Below are 22,848 nucleotides of genomic sequence, written 5' to 3' on the forward strand. Positions count from 1 at the left end.
GTGCCTGGGTGGCTCAGTCAATTAAATATCTGCCTTCAGCTCAGGTCATGATCTTATGGTCCTGGGACTGAGACCTGAGTCAGGTTCCCTCCTCAACAGAGTCTGCTTCTCCCTCTTACCCTGCCCCTCCCACCTGCTCATGCTCTCTCTCTCTCTCTCTCAAATAAAGAAATAAAGTCTTAGAAAAAAAAAAAAGGTTGTCTTATATCATATATCAACCTTGGGAAGTTCCAAAGGCATGAGTGGTAGATGACCCAGGTCAGATTAATCTCCCAAAGTGGGCTGAATGAGTTTTGTGTTTGACTGGACTGATTCTGGCTGCTTGGGAAATTTTCAAGAATGGTCTTCATTTGTTTTTGATTTTTAGCTGACTCTAAGTGAAATGTTCCTTTATATTCCCTGTCTATAAATACAACTATCTCAAAGCCTTAGTAGACTCAGTTATAGCTTGCTACAATTCACCTGTTTTGAATTGCAATTCCTCTGCAGTCCCTGTATAAACTAATCTTTTTGAGTTTGCCTCAGTTTACCTCCTTATTTAGGCCAGCATTGATTTCCAGGGTTACCACAATATATTACTTATATGTCCAATTTTCAACAACAAAAAATTGTTGGAATAGCAAAGAAATAGGAAAATATAGTTCATACACAGGGAAAAAAATAGCAGGCAACAAAACAGTAACCCTGAGGAATACCAGATGTTGGAATTACTGGACAAAGAGTTTAAATCAACTATTATAAATATTTTTAAAGAACTAAAGACAACTGTTTAAAGAACTAAAGGAGAATATGAGAAAATGCCCAACAAATAATGAACATTAATAAAAAAGATAGAAGTTATAAAAAGAATGAAAACAGGAAGAGAACAAATGTGTTCTTTAAGAAATACTAAAGGAAGTGAGTCCTTCAGGGTGAAATGAAAAGCCACCAGAGAGTAATTTGAATAAAGAACATTGGTAAATAAAACTGCATAGGTAAATATAACATAGCTTTTGTTCATAAGCCTCTCTTTCTTTTATCTGATTTAAAACAATTGTATAAAGCAATGTAAGCAATGTAGTTGGCCCTTGAATAGTGTGGGGGCTAGGGGTGCAGTTGAAAATTCACGTGTAACTTTTGACTCCTCCAAAACTTCACCACTAATAAGCCTACTGTTGACTAGAAGCCTTGTTGATAACATGTTAACATATATTTTGTATATGTATTGTACACTGTGTTCTTACAATAAAGTAAGCTAGAGGAAAGAAAATGTTATTGAGAAAATCATAAGGAAGGGGTGCCAAGGTAGCTCAGTAGGTTAAATGTCTGACTCCTAGTTTTGGCTCAGGTCATGAAATCAAGATTCTGGGATCAAGCCTGTGTTGGGCTCTGCACTAAGTAAGGGGTCTGCTTGAGGACTCTCTCTCTCTCTCCCTCTGCCCCTCCCCCTGCTTCCACTCTCTCTCAAATAAATAAATAAATCTTTATAAAAATCATAAGGAAGAGAAAATGTATTTACAGCACTGTATCAAATTTATAGAAAAAATCTACATATAAGTGGACCCATGCAGTTCAAACTCATGTTGTTCAAGGGTCAACTATAATTATAAATTTTTAGTGATGAGCACACAATGTATAAAAATATAATCTGTATGATGAGAATAACAATACTAAGGAAAGTGAAGGAAATGGACTGTATAGGAGCAAAGTTTTTGTGTAATACTGAAATTAAGTTGGTATTAATTCAAACTAGATTGTTATAAATTGAGATGTTACTTATAATTTCCAGAGCAACCACTAATTAACTTTTAAAATATAAACATTTTTAAAGGGAATTAACAAAAAAGGGAATTAAAATAGTATATTAGAAAATATTAAAGAAAAAGGCAGTAATAGAAGAATAGAGAAACAAAAGACATAAGATACAGAAAGCAAATATAGCAAAATGGCAGACATAAATATTGTCTTATTAGCTATTACATTAATGTAAAAGGATTAAAACAGTCCAACCAAAGGCAGAGACTGGCAAAACAGACCTTTTTTTTTTTTTTTTTAAGTTTGGGGAGTAATGGCCAAAATAAAATGAAATAGGTTTCTTTACTTTTCAGAACCCTAAATTAGCTGAAGGATATGCTGGTTTACATCATTCTAATGAGTAATAAATCCTATCTTGAAGTCAAATTTCTATGCACTTTTGGTCAATTTTGTGTCAGAAGTGGTTTGTACATAGTATTGCAGATTTTGTTGTCAAAATTTCCTTAGTTTCTCTAACATAGTTTGGTTTCTGACTTTTTCTCTTGCAGCTCCCTCATTTTAGCTATTAAAAATATTTCTTTAAGTGGAACACATTATCACTTTTTAGTTCTCCTGGGTCTCTTTCATGTGGCATAAATTGGAAGGCAAAGAGTCAGTTAACAGTGTAATACTCCTGTTGATGAAAATAACCTGGAGACAATTCTTTTCAATTATTTTCATGTCTCCACTATGAAAAGGTATTTTCAATGTCAGCTATCAAGGTGTTACTTGCACATGAAAACATTTCTCCACAGTTCACTGAGACAGGGTATTAGACTAGAAGCCACAAATGTTTTATTCTAATTTTGTTATCTACCAACTGTCTCAGTTCATTCAGACTGCTATAACACAGACTGGGTACCTTATAAATAACAAAACTTTATTTCTCACAGTTCTGGAGGCTGGATGTTCAAGACCAGGGTGCCAGCCTTCTTCAGGGGTGCAGACTTCTCATTGTGTACTCACATAGTGGAAGGGTCTGGGGATCTCTGAGGAGTCTGTTTTATAAGAATACTTATACCATTTGTGAGGTCTCCACCCTCATAGCCTAGTCACTTCCCAAAGGCCCTACCTTCTAATGCCATCACATTGGACTTTATGATTTCAACATATGAATTTGGGCAGGGCAGTGGAGCACACAAAAAAAATTCAGACCATAGCACTAATTATGTGACTTTAGGCAATTTACCTAAACTTGCTGTGCCTCAGCTTCTTTACATAACGGAGATCATTACTGCCTAAAGAACCTCACAGGGCAATTATGAAAGCAAAATTAAATAATACATAAAGCTGCCTTAAATTAGGTTATACTATGCAAATATAGGGGCTTATTTTTATTGATGATGATAATCATGATGATTAATCACTGATTGACTACAAATGATTGGTTACTTTAAGAAAGCCTGGTTATTCAAGTCATTTATCCTTTTTAAAAAAAAAATATGGGGGAACCTGGGTTGCTCAGTGGTTGAGCATCTATCTGCCTGCAGCTCAGGTCATGATCTTGGGGTCCTGGGATTGAGTCCCACATGGGGCTCTGAGCAGGGAGCCTGCTTCTCCTCTGTCTGTGTCTCTGCCTCTCTGTGCCTCTTATGAATGAATAAATAAAATCTTTTTAAAAATGAAATTAAATTTTAAAAATTATTTATTTGAGAGAGAGAGAGAGCATGAGCTTGGGAGTAAGGGAGAGGCAGAGGGAGAGGGAGAAGCAGCCTCCTTCTGTTCCCTAATGCAGGGCTCAATCCCAGGACTCTGAGATTATGACCTGAAGGCAGACACTTAACCAATTGAGCCACTCAGGTGCCCCAAGTGAGTGATCCTCGATTAAACAGGTTTATTTATTCATTTATTTATAGAGAGAGAGCTGTTAGCATGCCAACCGAACAATGGTGTGATGTTCACTGCCTTAGAGAGAATTGAATGGCAGAGGGCCATTGTGTGATGGTGGTCATGCATAGTTGTAGATCCTAGATTCAGTTTTGGACATACTATATTATAATTTTTAAAAACTGACATACAGTAAAGTTCAGGGATTTTTTGGGGGTAGGCAAAGAATATACTTTTCTATGAATCTTGGCAAATGCATTGATTCACATAACCACCACTGTTATCAGGATACGTACTAATTTCATCTCCAAAAATTCTCACATGCTGAACTTTGTAGTCAACTCTTTCTGACTCCCACAACCTGGCAATCTGATATAGTCTTGGGCCTTTTAATTTTACCTTTTCAAGAATATCAGATAATTGGAATCATACAGTATATAATCTTTTGGGTCTGACTTCTTTCAGTTAGCATAACTAGTATTTGAGATCCATCTGTGGTGTTGTGTTTATCAATATTTCAATTTTAAAAATTCCTTTTTTAAATTATAAGATCTATACTCAGCATGGAACCCAATGCAAGGCTTGAACTCACGACCTGTGATCAGATCTGAGATCAAGAGTTGGATGTTTAACCATATGAGTCACCTAGGTGCCCCTAAAAAATATCATGAGTAGTATTGCACTATATGGGTACACCACAATTTGTTTAGTCACTCACCCATTGAAGGACATTTGGGTTTCCAGTTTAGGGCATTAATGAATAATACTGCAAGAAAGATTCGTGTACATCACCAATGTGAACATAGGTTTTCATTTTTCTAGGATAAATGTCCAGAATTGGGGTCGTTGCCTTGTGTATGTTTAACTATAAAAATATTGCTAAGCTAGGGACGCCTGGGTGGCTCGTGGCTGAGTGTCTGCCTTTGGCTCAGGCTGTGACCCCAGGGTCCTGGGATGGAGTCCCACATCAGGCTCCCTGCATGGAGCCTGTTTCTCCTCCCTCTACCTGTGTCTCTACCTCTCTCTCTCTGTGTCTTTCATGAATAAATAAATAAAATGTTTATTTTTAATATTTTATTTATTTATTCATGAGATGCACAGAGAGAGGGAGAGAGAGGCAGAGAGAGGCAGAGACACAGTCAGAGGGAGAAGCTGGCTCCACGCAGGGAGCCTGGCATGGGACTCAATCTCAGATCTCCAGGATCACACCCTGGGCCGAAGGCAGATGCTGAACTGCTGAGCCACCCAGGGATCCCCAAGAAGATAAAATATTTAAACAAAAACTGCTAAGCTATTTTCTAAAATGGCTGCACCATTTTGCATCCCAACTAGTGAAGTATGAGAGTTCTAGTTACACCACATCTTCATCACTACTTGGTAATGTCATTTTTTGCTTTATAAAAATGTGGCCATTCTAATGGATGTGCCTTGGGGTGGTTTTTATGGCACTGAATGAGCGTTTATGCATTTATACCCATGTGTATATCTTCTTTGCTGAAGTGTCTGTTCAAATCTTTTGCCTAATTTTTAATCAGGTTGTTTGCTTTCTTATTGATGAATAGGCCAACTTTGTGATATATGGGTGATAATAATGTAAGCCATTGGAAATATAAGCTTGAGGTTCAGGGGAGATGTCTGGTCTGAAGATACTCATTACGGAGTCAGGGGCATATAGATACCTGAAAGTCCAAGGAGTGCTTATAGAACTGAGTCTTGAGGAATTCCAGCACTTAGTGGCCAGGAGGAAAAGGTGAGCCTACAAAGGAGAGTGAAGATAAGCAGTCACAGAAGTTGAGGGAAACCTGAAATGTAAGTGTGGTGTGAAGGAAGCCAGGTGAGCATGATACAAAAGGAAGATGATAAACAACAGAGCTGAGTGCTGGTGAGTGATCATGCATTATAAACACGGCAAAAGGCCCATTTGGTTTACCAACTCTACTCACAACCCTTCTGACACCAAATGTGGAGTTTTTCACACCACCCATTTCTTCAATTCTCTGTAGACACCAACTGGATGTCCTGCAATTTAATTCAATTCTGCTAACTATTGGGAGTTAACACAGACACCACAGGTGAGAGGCTCAGTCCTAGAAGACTGCCCCACAAAATGCCAATCATAAGTCTGGGCCTCCTATATTTCTAGCCAACTGGCTACATATCTGGGCTTCCCATGAGTCTCTCCTTTGGACTGATCATTTTCTAGAATGGCTAAAAGGACTCAAGGAAACACTTCATTTATGATCACCAGTTTATTCTAAAGCATAAAACTCAGGAGCAGCCTGAGTGGAAGAGATGCATGGAGCAAGATATAGTGAAGAGGCATGGAGCCTCCATGGTCTCGCCAGGCGTGATGCCCTTCCAGGACCTCCAACCCAGAAGCTCTCCTAATCCCATGTTTAGGTTTTTTATGCAAGTTCCATTATTAGGCAAGATTGATTAAATCATTGGCCATTAATGGTTGATTCAGTCCCCACCTCCTCTGCCCCTTTCCAGAAATCAGAGTGGGGTTAAAAGTTCCAACCCTCACATCAAATGGTTAGTTCCTCTGGTAACCAGCCCTCATTTTCTAAGAGTCACCTCATTAGCGTATACAAGTATAGTTGAATGGGACTTATTATTAGTATCTAAAAACTCCTCTTCTTGTCCTTATCACTCAGGAAATCACAAGCACTTTGGGAGCTCTGTCCCAGGAACTAGAGACCAACACCAAGTTTGCATATTTCATAATATCATACCAACTTGGAAGTCACTGATAAGCTTCAGACTATTTCAGTGTCCCTAAAGGGATAAATGATGAGAAAGGGAGTAGGAAGTGAGGAAATGGAGTCAGCATTTTTTTTAATTATAAATTTTAAAATTTTAATTTAAAAATTTTTTAAAATAATTTTTAAAAAATTTGAGTATAGTGATACACAATGGTACATTAGTTTCAGGTGTATAACATAGCAATTCAACTTCTCTATACATTATGCTATGCTCACCACAAGTGAAGCTACCATCTGCCACTATGCATCACTATTATAATATCATTGAAGCAGGTCATCTTTTGAGATTTGGTTTTGAAGAGGAGAGAGAGGACAGCAACTGGAAGCAGATCAAGGAAATTGTGTTCTTATACTTTGCCAAAATTTTAGAATTTCTAAATTAAGACTTGACTCTTTTCATTCATTCACTAAACACATGAGTTCCTGCTATGTGCCAAACACGATGCCACTGATGCAGGCAGGACAAGTCTAAGGATCCAGAGGGGGTCCCACAGGATGGGTCAAGAGGGTCCTTGACTATGCTCAGGATAGAAATCAAACACGAGTCAGCAAGAAGTGAAAGCAGAGCTTATTGAAGATATATAGAGAGCAGATACATAGAGAGCATCTGGGAGATGCAGAAAGGAAAAGGAGAGTGAGTCTCATCTTTGTTTGGGGCCTGGGGTTTTTACTGATGATGATTGTGCTCCAGTGCATGTGTCCTCTCAGTCATCCAGAAACTGGTCAGAACAAGGTGAAATGCTCAAATGTCCATCCCAACCCCACCGCCTCCCAAGTCACTTATGCCCAGGAGCTGGGGATCTTGGGTCAAGGTGGAAAAAGTATATGAAGACCTCACCCAGTCACTCCTTAGATGATATCTATTGGGCTGGAAGACTCCAAAGAGGTCATTAACTCCTTGATCTCTACAAGGAGGACATACATTATCGATATGATAAGCTATGTGTAGGGCAAGGGTGCAGATCCCAGCAAGAACAGAAGCAGGAAAAGGAGCAAAAGACCAGTTTTTTCATGGGACCCCTTCAGTTTCTCCATCTCATTATTTGCTGAAGAAACAGCTACATATGATCAAGATCCCAGATGACAGGCAACTAGCTGTGTAGATACCTCCTGAGAAGAACAGTTCTGTGTACAACATTAAGGTACAAGTATATTCTTACCAGCAACATTTTTCTTGTGTAGATACTGTGAATTGTCTCTTGCAGGTTTTGAGGTCATAAAATATTGGGGCTGGAAGGGAACTGAGAGATCATATAATACAACCCCTTCACCTCACAAATGTAGACATTCGAGTCCCAGAGTGGCTAAAGAGCTTCTTGCCCAAGGACACATGTCTAATATGTGGCAGATTCATGGAAATTTCCACTACCCTTGCCAGATCGTACACACAAGTGTCAATTTCTGCATTTCCGAATTCAGATAGCTTAACCATTACTTTAAATGATAATGTTAATGAACTCCATGAGTCAGTGCTTATTTCCCATATTTTGCCAATTAATTGTGGTCTGGGGGTAAACCATTCCAAGGTCCTGGATTATAAAGTGCAGTGTCAGCTGCTTTTTCAAGGTAATTCATTCCAAAACTTGGACCAATTACACCTAATACAGTTGAGACTTAGCTGAATTTGTTTCTAAATGTCCTTGAATTAAAAATCAATAGTCCTGTTTATTTCCTCAATTGCAAGGCTAGAGGGAGCAATTGTGACATCGGCTGGGGCATCCACAAAACCTGGAGAAGAGAATACTCTGTCTGGATGTTAAGGGTCAGGCTTGAGGCAACCCTGCTGGACCTGGTGGATGATATGCTACAGTGACTATTTTGGGAGTTGGCCTTTCTTTGTTGTTGTGGTCAGATGACAGCAGGAAGAACCTATGGTGATTTCTGACCTTGACTCCCCTTCAGCAATCTGGACTGGGCTCTTACCATCTGGGAAGCATCAATTTCATTTGGAACCAGGAGCATCTTTTACCTCATCTAGAACTGGTTACTACCCCAGCCAGCAGCACGTCAAAGAGAAATGGGGAAAAAGCATCCGTTGCGCAAAACAGCCATTTTCATGTCTAAGTGGTGTAGCTCTGGGCAAGTGATATCGTCATTAAATATTAGAGCTGGAAAGCCTTTCTCAGCTCACAGAATTTGCTGGTACAGACAAAAGAGCCAGGTTTAGAGAACTGAAACATCTTACATTATTCACATTTGTGGCGCTGCCCACCTTGTCTCTCTGTTCTCAGCTTCCTCACCTGTAAAATAAGGAGGTTGAACAAGATGACCTCTAATACCCTTTCATCCCCTGACATTCAATACTCTGAAAGTTCCTTGGAGCCTTGCTACTTGACATGTGGTTGTGGCCAATCAGCATCGTGGCGTTACCAGGGAGACAGACCTGCAGAATCTTGGGTCCTGCCCCAGATTGACTGAATGAGCATCCAGGTTTGAACAAAACACCCAGGAGATTCATGTACACAATATGGTGGGCTTTAGAAATCTAGTTGATTTTGGCCCTAGATGTGTCTTTCCCTAAAGCTTTCAGTTCTCATTCTCTCATTAGTCTGAAGATGTCACCAGAGAGCCAGCAGTGGTCTTACTGGAGAGGAGGGAAATACACATGGCATTTTTCTCCATTTACTTGCTATCTACTCTACCCTCTGGCCCATCAGATTCCCTTAAACTCTTTGGCCTGTTACCCAGTAAGCTACAGAGAAAGACTACAAAGTGTATTCTGAAGCTGTCCACACTACAGATTCCTCAGTGTCTGCTTTTCCAGGAAAGAACTAGGTCCCTAGGGTAGGCTCCCATGGAGTGATTAAAAAGCTCAAAATCCTATGTTTGCTTAACAATTCTGGTAAATATGTGATTGCTATCATCACTCTAACAATGTAATACAAGGAAATATGGCTTGTTTTGGTACCAGAATTTATTTAATAGGGGATTTGTATTGTATCACATTATCAATCAATTCCTTATAATTTTAAAATAGAATCTCTCCAGTAAACCAAAGGCCAAAGTCTTTCAAGTTATTACGTAAATGTCATGATTTGTATAGCCCTTTAGATTTTGTAAAAGACTTGCAATTTAACACATATTTCTTAATCGTCATAACATAAGGTGTGTAAGAATATCCCAGCTTATAGATGATGATTCTGAGGCTGAGTTCCTAAGTTGAGGAACTAAGACTTGGATCCAGGTCTTCTAATTCCATATTCCATAATCTTTCTATTTTACCAAATGGTCCCCCACATTATAATAAAATTTCTGCCCAATGAATGATGTCAAACTATAGTTACACACCATTGAGATGTGTTTTTTTTTTTTTTGGGGGGGGGTGGAATTTTAACATTTCTGCCTACTAATCTTTTTTCCAGCAATGCAATTCACCAGTAATAACAGATTAGATAGTGGAATTTCTAGAGAAGATCCCATTATGTCTGTTGCTGGGAAGCTGCTACTGGGCAACATGGACTTCAGAAATAATAATATTCTAAAATACTGTGGGATGGGGATGTTTCCCCAGAAAGTAAACTCCACACCAGCTTCACCTCCCAACCATCTGCCTACCCAGCCCCCAACATACAAGTTCTCTTTCTTCTCTCTTTAGTGCAGAAAGGAGATTTTTCTTCCTCCCTATTTCCCATTCTTTCTTCAGATAGTAAGCCTCCCATATTTGTCAGGCCCTCTAGCAGGTGCTTATGACATAGTGGAGAACTAGTTCCTTTCCTCGTGGAGTTGACTGTCTACTGAGGGAATTAGACACTGAACAAACAGGAACAGTGATGTGAAAGGGGGAGAGCAGGGAAGCATAGTAGATGGTTATAAAGGGGCATACTCTAGTGTGGGGCTCAGGGAAGGCTCCTCCAGAAGTAGTATATTGGCTGAGACCTGAAAGACAGTACAAGTGAGGTTTAGGAGAGGGGCAGTGGAAAAAAATAAAAATAAAAAATAAAAATTAAAAAAAAAAAAAAGGAGAGGGGCAGTGGGAGGAAGGACTCTCTCTGCAGGGGCAACGGCATTGGGCCAGTCAGGTAAACAGAATGGAGGAGGGCAGGAGAGTGGGCAGTGGACTATGATGCAGCTAGAGAGATGGCCTGGGGCTGCATGGTCCAGGGCTTGGTGGGCCCCAACACAGTGCTCTGTGCTCCATCTGTTTAAACACTTCATGGAAGCAATTGGCTGTTATCCATATCTTTTGAGGAGCTTGAAAATTAACACTGATAAAAAAAAAAAGAAAATTAACACTGGATTATAATTTTTCATTTTTTTAAAACTTCAGAATTAGCAGTATACCTGAAAGTGAGTAGATATCAGAATGAAGGACTGCATGTTTACATCTCTTTTTCTTTCCATTTAACTTCCATATTAATTCTAATAATTCATCCATATTCTCAGTTTTCTGTGTGTAAGATCATATCATCTGCAAATACTTAGCTTTGCTTCTTTCTTTCCAATCCTCACACTTTTTATTTCTTTTTATTTTCTTACTGCAGAGGCTAAGGTTTCTGTTGCATTGCTGAAAGTTTGTAGAGATAGCTAAACATTTTTACCTTGTTTTTGATGTTTTAGAGGAAAATTGTTGATATGTGCATTCAGGTATATGTTTTATAAGCTTTTGATCAATACAGAGGGAAAGGGAGAAGCAGGCTCCTCTCAGGGCAGGGAGCCCAATGCAGGGCTCCATCCCAGGACCCTGCTGCAATCATTACCCAAGCTGAAGTCAGACACTTAATTGACTGAGCCACCCAAGCAACTCAAGTATTGAATTTTCTATCATCTATCCAGATAATCATACACATTTTCTCCTTTAATCCACTGATGTGATGATTACATTAATAGATTTTCTAATGTTAAACCAAGTTTGCATTCCTAAGATAAATGCAACTTGGCATGATGTAGAATGCTTTTTACATTTTGCTGGATTCCATTTGCTAATATGTTGTTAAGGATATTTGTGTCTATGCTAATGGGTGAGATTGACCTATAATTGTTCCTTATTCATGAATTTTTGTCTTGTTTTTGTCATGAAGGTTGTTCAAGTTTCATCAAATGAGTTGAGGGAGTGTTCTCTCTTTTTCTCTTCTCTGGAATTACTTGTTTGAGATTTGCAAGCTCTGTTCTTTGAATATTTGTTAGGGCTTACCTATTAAACCATCTGCAGATTCTATTTCTTTAGAGATCATTGCACTGTTCAAGTTCTTGATGCCTTTTTGGCATTGAAAAATTATCTCTAATTTCACTTCAATTTTCATCTAAATTTCATCTGAGTTTTCCAAAAACCATAATACAAAGGCAAAGAGTCTGTACTATGTGACTGCACTCTCTTGTTGGCTCCTCTAGCTTGGCCACAGCTGATTAGACCAAGTAATGTGTGGCTGGCATGCAACTTTTTAGGTGAGCCAGTAAGAGTGTGTCTCTTTTTTTTCAATCATTTGAGACCCGGCTGGAACAGACTGTCTTATAACTTATGTCTCCAGAACATAGCAGAGTGCTTGTCTTAATGAAAAGTTTCAATAAACATGTGGACATGTTATTTCCAGCTATTGTACAAATTAAGAAACTTAAAAGCAGGCCATCATTCAGTTTCTTAATATAAATTAGGCTTCTTAATATAAATTAGGCATAACATATACTGTTTGGAGGGAGGAAGGAGAAAAAAAGAAGTGTAAGGGTCAATCAACTAGGTGGAAGAGGTCCAAGGAGCCCTTGTTATATACCTTGAATATGTATCTATATGACCTTGAATGTACTTGTTCAGAAGACTGCTTATTTACCAATAGGCCTGCCTCATCTAAGTGCTTCTACTGGAAGGTGGGGTTTTTAGCACCTTCATCCCCCTTATTCCTCCCTACTTTCCCTTCTGGCAGGGAGGGGATCACTTAGCATGATACCAGCATTATGTTCGGTGAGGCAGTCAAGATAAACAACAGAAATTTGCTGGTATTTGCATTCCCTGCAAGCATTAGGAGTGACCATTGCTTCCAAGATAGCCTTGGTCCATGCAGCAGCAATCAGATGAAGTGAAGACAAGTTTTGCAGCAATATTTGGATTCAGGGTGTACTCATGATAGATTGTAAGAGTGGGACAGACATGCCATAGATTGATAGACATACTATTCACTATTGTAAAAGGAGATTTCAAAAAGAAGCAAGCAAGCCCAACTAAGAGTCTTTTTAAAAATAGGGTCAGGAGGCCATATGGGAAGAAGAATTTATGCACATCCTTGTTGGAAGAGCTATGAACTTTTAGAGCTTTTAAGCCAGCCACAAGCCCTCAGCCTGGACTTCACTTCCTCCTTACTATGGCAATTGGATCATCCCCATTCTTCACTTGGAAAGGGGTCAGTTCAGTTTAACAAGCTTCAATCCCTTATTTGCATATTACCCCAATCAACCTCACTTGATCTAATATCAATCTCTGTTTTGCATAGCAGACCTAAGTGAGAACTACTCTTATAACCTTTCTCCTTTATTACTTTGCTTCTCTCTGTGTTCCTCAGACAGTTTAGGTTTCTTCCTGATTTTATGTCTCCTGAATTACAATTCCGATTGCCCCCAAAAATGCCTGTTTGCTTAAATTTTCAGCAAATTCTTTCTTAATCTACACTCCAAAACACTGAAGAACAGAATAGGCTCCCCCCTCCTAACATGGTAGCACAAATGTCAGCAAGAGAATTAATCTAATTTTCTTACCCTAAGGAATTCCTATCTCCTTTCTTTGTGAGCTTCAGTAGTGTGTTGGACGCATAGATGAGGCACAAGATAGTTGGTTTATAAACTTATCTTTCATTTTGCTTTATGGAGAGCCAGAAACATCAAGGATAAGCATCATTTCCTAAATCTCTCAAGTCCAAAATTTTGTCTCCAGGCCTGTGGCCCTGGCCTTAGTCGAGACAGGAACTTAAACCTAACCCTACCCCCTGAATAGCTACATACACTAGGCAAATTACTGAACTCCTCTGGGCTTCACTTTTTACATCCATAAAATGGGAATAATAATAATTTTCTCCTCATGGAGTAGCCATGAGGATTGAATAAATCAATGTATGTAAAACATGGGGCACAGTGTCTGGCAAATATTAGGTAACCAATAAATACAGTTTCCTTTCTTCTCTTAATTTTTTTTTTCTTTTTCTTTTCTTCCCCTCTCACATTCCACATTCTTGATATTCCACAGCAGAGTCAATTACTGACTGCTAAAGAAGAGCTAATAATGACATGTTTGTTCAAGGATCACTGTTCATAACACCAACCATAAAAGAAAGGTCAGTTCTTACCCATTGCAATTTTCCCCACTCCTTAGGGTTGCACTAATTAAGACCACATTGGCATTATCTTGTCTTTTCCACTAGAATGAGAGCTTTCTGGAGGCAAAGAATGCTGCTTTCTTCATTTTTTTAAGACCCACTTTCCTATGTTCTAGTACTGTACCGTATGTATCCAGTTTGAATTAATTCATTTCCTTTCCTTTGAGAAGAGATGGATCCATGCCATCTAGCTTGTGGAGGCAACATGGTATGCCTTTGGGTTTAGATCTGAGCATAAGTCTCACCTCTGCCGCTTATTGGTTGTCATCCTGGTTTGCTTACTGTCTTTTCTCGAGGTCACTCTATCTATAAAATGGGAATACTTTTCCCAGGTGGCTCAGCGGTTTAGCGCCACCTTTGGCCCAGGGTTTGATCCTGGAGACCCGGGATTGAGTCCCACGTTGGGCTCCCTGCATGGGGCCTGTTTTTCCCCCTGCCTGTATCTCTGCCTTTCTCTCTCTCTCTCTCTCTCTCTCTCTCTCTCTCTCTCTCTTTGTATGTCTCTCATGAATAAACAAATAAAATCTTTTAAAAAAATAAATAAGATGGAAATACTAGCCTACAGAACTGTTTTAAGGCTGTCACAGGTAGAGTACCTTACAAATTTCAATTCTACTTCTTTGAGTCCAAATGAGGGGAGAGCCAATTTTATTTATTGATGTGTTTCAAAATCTTGGGTTTTTTGCTTGTTTGTTTAACTGTTTAAAAATGTGACCTAGTCTAGAAAAAAAATGGTGGCCTTTGGTGGCTCTCTTTAAAGGAGAGAGTTCCCTGGCAATGATTTTTTTTAAAGCTTCAATTGCTGTATCCATCAGGGTCCAGCCAGAAGGCAAAACCATACCAGTTATTTGGAAGAACATTCAATATAAAGAGCTGTTAACGAGGGAACTAAAAGTGCAAAAGGGGAATTCAATGAAACCATGGTGGTAGCAGCTGTAGGAAGCAACCATTATCCCTGTAGCTGTGAGAACAAGAAAAGTCCTGTAGAGGTGCCACGCAGAACCTGGACAGGATACTGGAGCTTGGTGCCAGTGTCTCTGAGAGAGCATGAGGAGGCTGGTTCCACAAGCATTGGGAAAACTGCAGTCTGAATCCAGCTGATGCTACAGGAAGGCACCTTGGATGTTACAGGAAAATGTCATGCTGGTGTGATGTTTACAGAAACCTCAAGCAAACAAGGAAAGCTCACAGAGGGAACAGCTTTCTCCCTGGAACAGCAGAGGAGCAGACAGGATCAAGCCCTTCTCTGTTCTTCAGCCTCACAGTCTCCCTCTGGTGCAGTGCAACAGGGAGCCCACAAAGCAGTACAGTTTGTGAAGTATCACAGAGTATCTCAAAGATGAGTGTTACGATGGGTTTGGAGCTAAGAGACAACTAACTTAAACATTGACACAGATGTTCAGAGTGGCCATTGCAAAGGACAAAGGAACACAGGTACAGGGCTTTGGGCTCTAAAAGAAGCAAGGAATTACAGTGGAATCTTTGTAAAAGGTTAGAGTTTGAATGGGCATTATGTCACACAGACAAGTAGGTACATGACTGGACAACTTATCAAATGTTTGTTTTGGTCATCATTTTAGTAAAATGAGCAAATATTATATGTAACTGTTCTAATAAAGACTTCTGGCTTGACATTTACTGGAATGAGTAGAAAGTTGATGGCTCTGGATTTTATATTGGCTGTGCTGTTCCAGCAAAAGCCCATATAAGGCAGCTGGTGAGAGATGACCCTAAATGAAGGCACAGTGTCCGAGGAGATTGATCAACTAAGTATATGGAACAACCACCAAATCACATACTCAAACGTCTTGTTTCTTAAATGAGGAATCTTGCTGTCAGAAGATACTAATGCCTACAATTGTAGATAAGAAGGTGACTGTAGGAGAGGGACTCCCACTATTTATAATAAGAGCCCTGATTCCAATCGCCTTTCTCTGGGTTTGTTTATATCACAGAATCTGAAGTTTCTGGTCCCCAACTTGAAACTCTAATTCCTCATAAAAAGCTCCACAAAAGTTGGTTTCATTGGTTTACTTGCAAAACATAAATCATCTCTTTTCCCCACTATTTAACCTCATGTCCTACTCTGACCCCACTCTCTTCTGACACACCCCTCTCTCTGCAAATAGGGAGACATCCCATCTGCCCTTTGCCTTCTACTGCCCAGTAATAAGCTACTTGTGAAGGACCTCAAAAGACTGTTCTTTGAGAAAGATTTCTTAACCTTCTGGTTTTCTATGCTTGTGTATGTTTCAGAAACACATGGAAGGAATAAGATATTTGTCTGATTGGAACTGGATAGCTCAGGAAATCTGTTCAGTGTAAATAGTAAATGGCTCTTAATCTTGATTCGGGAAATGTTACCCCATTTGCTATGATTAGCGTGTGCTGTGGTGGGACCCGCCTGACATTCTTCTTTGCATAAAGTTATACAGCTCCAAATGTCAAACAGCTTCCTTTTCACTCTGATTTGTGATACAAGAATAAATAAATATGTCAAATGATTTTAGAGAGGGAAGAAATTATACCCAAACATGATTTGAGTTGAAATCCTTAGCAATGAGGGAAGATTTTAGGAATCATTTCAGAAAGACCAAAGGTGCTGAGTAGAATGGGAAGAGAAAGAAAGACACCAAAAGTATTTGGAATCACAGATGGACTCCTTTTACGATGTAGCAGGAGAACAGACCCTGGCAACTCCATAACTTCACCCTCCTCTAACTCCTTTAGAGGCTCTGAAAAGCTGAGATCTCCCAGAACTGGCCAGAAAGAAAGAGACTGCAGCCTCTTTAGGGAGTCCATTGGGGGTCAGAGGGAGTCTGTGATTGTTCTGTGCGGGTTGGTCCTTGTTGTTTTTAAAAGACTTATTTATTTGAGAGAGAGAGCACACAGAGGGAGAAGGAGAAGCAGACTCCCCACTGAGCAGGAAGCTCGATGGGGGGCTCGATCCCAGGACTTTGGGATCGTGACCTGAACTGAAGGCAGACACTTAACCAACTGAGCCACCCAGGTGCCCTAGGTTGATCCTTGTTAAAGGGCTTGCTGTGCATTCACTCTATAGGCAATGCATCAGGATCATTTTAGCGTAAATAATGGAATACACAATGGTTTATTTCAGTAAGCAGGTTAACAGGACTCAAGGGATGAAATATGATGTATTCATAATTGGTCTATGGTCTCCATTTCCCCCTTCCTCAGATTAACCTCTTAGAATTCTAGTACCATGGTTGCTTATGTTATGTAGGGTGTTAGTTTAAGATTTCTTGGATTCATGGGATCCCTGGGTGGCGCAGCGGTTTGGTGCCTGCCTTTGGCCCAGGGCGCGATCCTGGAGACCCAGGATCGAATCCCACATCGGGCTCCCGGTGCATGGAGCCTGCTTCTCCCTCTGCCTCTCTCTCTCTCTGTGACTATCATAAATAAATAAAAATTAAAAAAAAAAGATTTCTTGGATTCAAGTCCTACCTTCTTCACTGTATGATCCTCCCAGGACTTGAGTCTCCCCTCCACCCCTACAGAATTGGGATGATTAGAACAGAACCAGTGGTTATAAAAATTCAGGTAGTCCATTCTCGTCTGTCACACAGCAAGTGCTCAAGGGGTGTTAGCCGTGGTATCTGTCATATGATTTCTGCTTATCTACTACTATTTTGAATGAATGGGCATGTATACTTACTGTTTAATCATCCCCATTTCCTATTGATGATTATTTGCATTACCAGAGCCACCCGTGCTACTGTCATCTCACTAGCAAGAAGATAATTTTTTAGACAATTGGGCTATTTGTGTTTTGCATAAATAGTTTGGCAGGCAACCACTGTCCCTTTTACCTGTACATTTCTTGCTGTGGGACATTATTATTCTCTTATGGTTAATGTCATGCTGAAAGCCTGTTAAAAGGATAAAAGCTAGAATGGAAGCTCAGTGAGGGCAGGAACCAAATGGGTCTGGTCTACCACTCTATCCCTTTTACGTAGTATGGGGCCTTGCACACAGTCGATACTCAGTGAATACTTATTCAATAAACATGCACATGATAGAAGGGAAGAACTGTCAGAACCATTCTCCTGTGGGTAGAGCATGAGTTTCCTCAGAGAGGAAGGTGCTTCACTGTGCCTGGTAAAATGGATCTGAATCCATCCGTCAAAGGAGGGAGAGTTCTTTCCCTTAGATCTAGAACAAGCTCCCAGTGACCGAAACCCTGGTAGACAACAGAGCCAGCACACTCTTCTGCTCACTGAGGAGAACACAAGGTGGGATAAGAGAGCATCCTGGTGTGGACACAGGTGAGCCTGAGAGGGAAGTGGGCCAGGCAAGGAGCCAGGAAATGTTTATTAAAGATGTTCGTTATTTTTCTGGAATTATTTCTTTGTTGCTCATCCTCAGCTTAACTTAGCCAGTAGTAGGAACAGCCCTCATGGAGAAGGACAATGACTCTTCTTTTTCTGCCCTGTCTAATGTCTATAGGGAACCACTGTCTCACTTCAGATGCTGGTGAGAACCAATCCTTGGGGCCCTTGTGTGCTGTAGTTAAACCAACCACCACGGTGGACTTGATATGTGGAAAGGAGCCCAAACTTTCTCTACCATAAGCACCCCTTAGTTTCTCCAGTTGCATTGTTTTATGACAGTCACATTTATATCAAATAGATCTATGGGGGGGCAAGGTGGCGGAGGAGTAGGTGTCCTCAACTCACCTGGCCCCACCAACTTACCTAGATAACTTTCAAACCATCCTAAAAACCTACGAATTCAACCTGAGATTTAAAGAGAGAACATTTCTAGCAAATGTCAAATGTGTGAATCACTTGTGTTTCTCTTCTTAAAATGGTTCTCCTTTCAACCCTTAGAATACCCCTCTCCCTTTCCTCCTTTTCTTCTCCCTTCCCTCCACCTTCCACTCTTTTTTGGAACTTAGATGGGGTTTGACTATAGCTCTATTTATCCCTCTCCATCAGCTCACACCCCATCCCCCCAAATAGAATAGGCTAAAGAGCTTTCAAGAAGGATTTTCAGTCCCCTAGGTGATTCTCCCACTCTGCCTGGAGGGAACTTGAACAATTCTCAGCTCTGCCTGAGCTCTGATAATGATACTTTCCTCAGAAGTTGTTTTAGCTGGCTGCATAGGGGTTCACACAGGTTGTTATTCAGCTGACAAGTCAAGGGAACCCGTTTCTGGAACTTTATTTGTATAGTTCTCTACTCTTGAGCACTGTGCCCTGCAAATTCCAGCCATCTTGGCCTCCTCTACTTTCGATCTTTGTTTCTTTGCCTTAGTAATATTTCTGGACTCAGGGCTCCCCTCCACTGTGCCACAGTCTGACAGAGAGCCTAAGCCAGGGTAAGCTCACTTCACCGTGTTGCCTTTTCTCAAGTATCACAGTCTTGTGTTACATGTTGTTCAATGTTTGAAAGTATATGTCTCAAGCACTTTGGACAATGTTCTGGTTATGACAGAGGGAAGATAATTATAGAGAGCACTCTTTCATTCCCAAGTATGAACTCTGGAGATGTGAATAAATAAATAGGTGTTCTTTCCTTGATTGAATAAAAATGCAATTCTCTTATAAGCCAGGCCTTGATTTTTCTGTTGCCTGGGACTCTTTCCTTAGGTCACCTACTAAGGCTTGAGATGTCATGTTCCACCATGTTCTTGGTCTAGACTGTGTTTTTTTGTCCTCCAGAAGTATGAAGACAGCTCCTCTCTCTCTCTCTCTCTCTCATTTCCTCTCTTTCTCTCTCTCTCAGAGATTGAGTGGGGGAAAGGGGCAGAGAGAGAGAGAGGGAGAGAGAGAATCCCAAGCAGGTTCCACATCCAGAGCAGAGCCTGACACAAGGCTTAATCTCACAACATTGAGATCATGACCTGAGCTGAAACCAAGAGTAGGACACTTAGCCAATTGAGCCAACCAGGTACACTTGAAGGCAGCTTCTAATAAGCTGCTCATTCTAACAATCCCCAGTGAGAAATAGTCAAACCATTAAGTTTTTACCAGCCCACCCCACACTCACCAGAATTTCAGGAGAAAGAATGTGATGCAAAACTTGTTAGTGACATGTTTTTAGCTTTATTGAAATTCTTTCTTACAAAAGGTCTGATGTATTTTAGGCCAGGCCTAATTTCCTTTAGTCCCTGAAATCCAGGTCCATGGTTATTTCCATGTCCTCTTAATATGTAAACTAGTAGACTTTTTGATTAAGGTTCAAACACTTATCATTGTGATTTTTATTTGATGTAAAACAAGACTTGTGAAAAGACCAAGTAAGAAAGTTATGTGGGTCTCCATCAATGGGATAACTGGATTCTTTGCCAGAACTGACTCGGAATTTATTTCCTTCAGTGTGACATCTCTCACCTTCACTATTTCTTTTTTTAATGCAAACTTTGTAATGCTCTGAGCTATGTAGTAAAGAGTGCCATGTTTATATATGCATACATATATTGGTTCTGGGAAAAGATGCATGAGTACATGCGTGTTATGTAAACATAGCAATTGATCAGGAGAGTCTCTGATCTTTAGGACATTAATGGATAACAAGCATATTGTAAGCAAAAAAACACCAATAGTACATATTGGTTTAGTTGTCAGCCAGGAGCTTTGCTGGTCCTGTACCTGGAGGGTCCCAGGTGTCACTTCCCCCAGCTAAGCCGATGCTCACCCCCATGTAACAGGAATTTGTGTATCCAAGGCCTGACTCAGTCTGTGACTCCCCCAAAGGAGGTAAGTCTGTGCTCACTTTCTACCACGTACTTTCCCCAGTCCTAGAACATGTATATGGTCTGGTTTGACTTCCTCCTCATGTCAAAAGCTGAATATGATCCCCCTGTTGCTAGGAGAAGGGTGTAGATTGAGGACTGGCAGAGCCTTGTGGCTCCTTCTTCTGCTAGAGGTTATAGGGAATCCTCACTTCCATACAGGATCCATCAGGACATGTGTTCTGATCACAGGAGCACACCCAAAGAGGCCTGGAAGGTTCAATATCATCACCTTCAAACAGCTCTGAGACACAAGTCACTTGGTTTTAACCCTGACTGCCAGGTGACTGAGTGTTGGTCTCAGTCTCACCGGACAGACCCCTTGTCATCCTCCAAATCAGCTTTCCTCCAATATGGGTGGTTGGCCTGGAAGCCAGTCCATATCTGATCTTATACTCTGTAGGTTTGAAGTATGGAATCTTGTAATCCCACATGTTTTGTACCTGAGCTCCCTGCCCAAGTGTAGTAAAGACATGCTAGGATTCAGGTAGAAAAAAATGGTTACAGTCATTCTCAGTCTTCTGGCTTTCTGGCCAGGTGAATGGGTCAGCTGAGTGCTATCTAGAGGTAAGGTCTTACCCAAGCTAGCAAGCCTTGTAGGAGTGCTGCAAAGTAGATAAATGAATTTAGCAGCCAAGATGCTACGTAGTACACACGGTAGTCACTTAATGAATGTCAGCTTTGCTCCCCTTCTCCAAACCCAGGCTGTCTCCTGCAGGTGATGTGCATTTCCCTCTCATTCCTACAGCTGGCCCATCCTCTATATCACTTCTCCGAATTAACAAATGGTGTACAGAGGCAAAGAGGGAAGAATGAATCGTTTGCTGGGAAGGAAGATGTCAAAACTCATGGCCTAACTAAGGGAATTATCTGAAGAGTAAATGACCTGTCGGGCCTCCCTCTCATCTCCACCTGCTGCATTTCTCTCCAGCATACTCTCAGCATTTAACTGACAGACCAAAGGGGAGCATGGATATAGAGTCCTGATGCGTGGTATTTAGAAGGCTGAGCAAAATGACGATCCAGTTGACCAGGGCTTCACATGCAGGACCCCTGGTAGAAGGGAGAGACAGGCAGTAGATCCCAGAGTTGCACTTTGGAGCTGATGTCCAAGAGGAGAATGACGACAGGCCACTATGGGCCTGGGACAGGGATTTGGGGCTAGGGAGGTGCTGGACTGAGCAGGGCAGAGGCAAGGTCCCAAGTGATGCCCCCACCCCAGGAATGCAGAAAGGAGGCTCGGCGGCAGGGTCTGGACTGTGGACTGTGGACTGTGCCCACTCTCAGTGTCTGTTGCACGTCACGCCAGCATCCTCAGCGTGCCCACAGTTTGTCACCCCCCATTTGGAGAAGCTGCAGCGGAAAATGGTATCTTCTGTGCCCTTGCAGGCGACATCATCCATCCAAATTCTCCCTGTGCCTGTGGGGACAAGTCCACATGGTTTCTTAGTAGATATGCAGGAGAGCAGGACAGAAGAAAACAGAGTATTGCTGTGTCTGTTCTTGACCAGGCTGTCCCAGGCTCTGCCGGCAATTCTCAAATCTGATGGTTCCCACCTGCCCTCTCCACCCCACTAAGACCAAATACTCATTTTCTAGGCCCAGTTTCTTGAGGGCAGAATAATTATAATGGTGGTCATGGCAGTATTCATTGGTATCTCTTATGTGTCAGACATCTCACATGTGTGATCTTCCATCCTTATCATGGTGCTGTGCTAGACATTAATACACTCATTTTATAGATGGAGAGCTGAGGCTCAGGATGCAGTCAGTCCAAGGTTGCTCAGCTTGTAAGCATCAGGGTCTGAACTCAAGACCAAGTTGGTCTTGGCCCACACTTTAAGTGAGACACCTTGTGGCTTTTGAGACACCTTGTGGCTTTTGAGATATAATGCCTTTCAGTCTTTGTTGATGAGTACTTAAGTGTGGCCTAATATGAGGGACAATGTCTGGCAGGTCTTGGATGGTACAGATACAGTGCCCCATAACCAAGTATGTCAGTGCCAACATTACCTCCAATCTTAGGAAATTTAAAGCAGATGGTTCCATTCTATGAGCCCAAAATAGTTGTGCTGGAATGGCAAGGGACCCCAGAATTTAACATTATAGCCAGACATATATTTAATGACAGGCAGAAGCATCCCTAATTATAAGTAATTAGGTCAGTTCCCAAAGCATAAAGTCCCTAACACAATCTATCAGTCCTATTTACTCGATCTTAAGGAGACAAACCTGCTGGTCTGCTAGTAGGCTTTAGTTGGCTTTCCTAGGATTGTCCCAGAGCCTTGAGAGATACAAACTTGGCACTGAAATTCCTCAATGAATGTCAGAGGAATAGGGCAGCTGGGTGAGGCTCCAGGAGGCAATAGAGAGGGCTTTTCTGGGGTCAGAGGGGTCAGTGGAGAGGGGAGTGGACTGCACCAGAAGTCAC

At 41.0% G+C, this 22,848-nt stretch overlaps 1 protein-coding gene across 2 annotated transcripts in view; it reads right to left on the reverse strand.

The window, feature by feature from the left end:
* Positions 1–19,705: 19,705 nt before the first annotated feature.
* SCARA5 (scavenger receptor class A member 5) overlaps positions 19,706–22,848 on the reverse strand; it is a 122,998-nt gene continuing 119,855 nt past the window's right edge. For both annotated transcript variants that reach the window (XM_055299926.1, XM_055299925.1), the window contains exon 9: positions 19,706–21,837. In XM_055299926.1, coding sequence (XP_055155901.1) covers positions 21,701–21,837 — 137 coding nt within the window. In that variant the 3' untranslated portion in view covers positions 19,706–21,700. The remainder of the gene's footprint in view (positions 21,838–22,848) is intronic.

The sequence above is a fragment of the Nyctereutes procyonoides genome, unplaced genomic scaffold (genome assembly GCF_905146905.1).
Source record: "Nyctereutes procyonoides isolate TBG_1078 unplaced genomic scaffold, NYPRO_anot_genome, whole genome shotgun sequence".
NCBI classification, from domain to species: domain Eukaryota; kingdom Metazoa; phylum Chordata; class Mammalia; order Carnivora; family Canidae; genus Nyctereutes; species Nyctereutes procyonoides.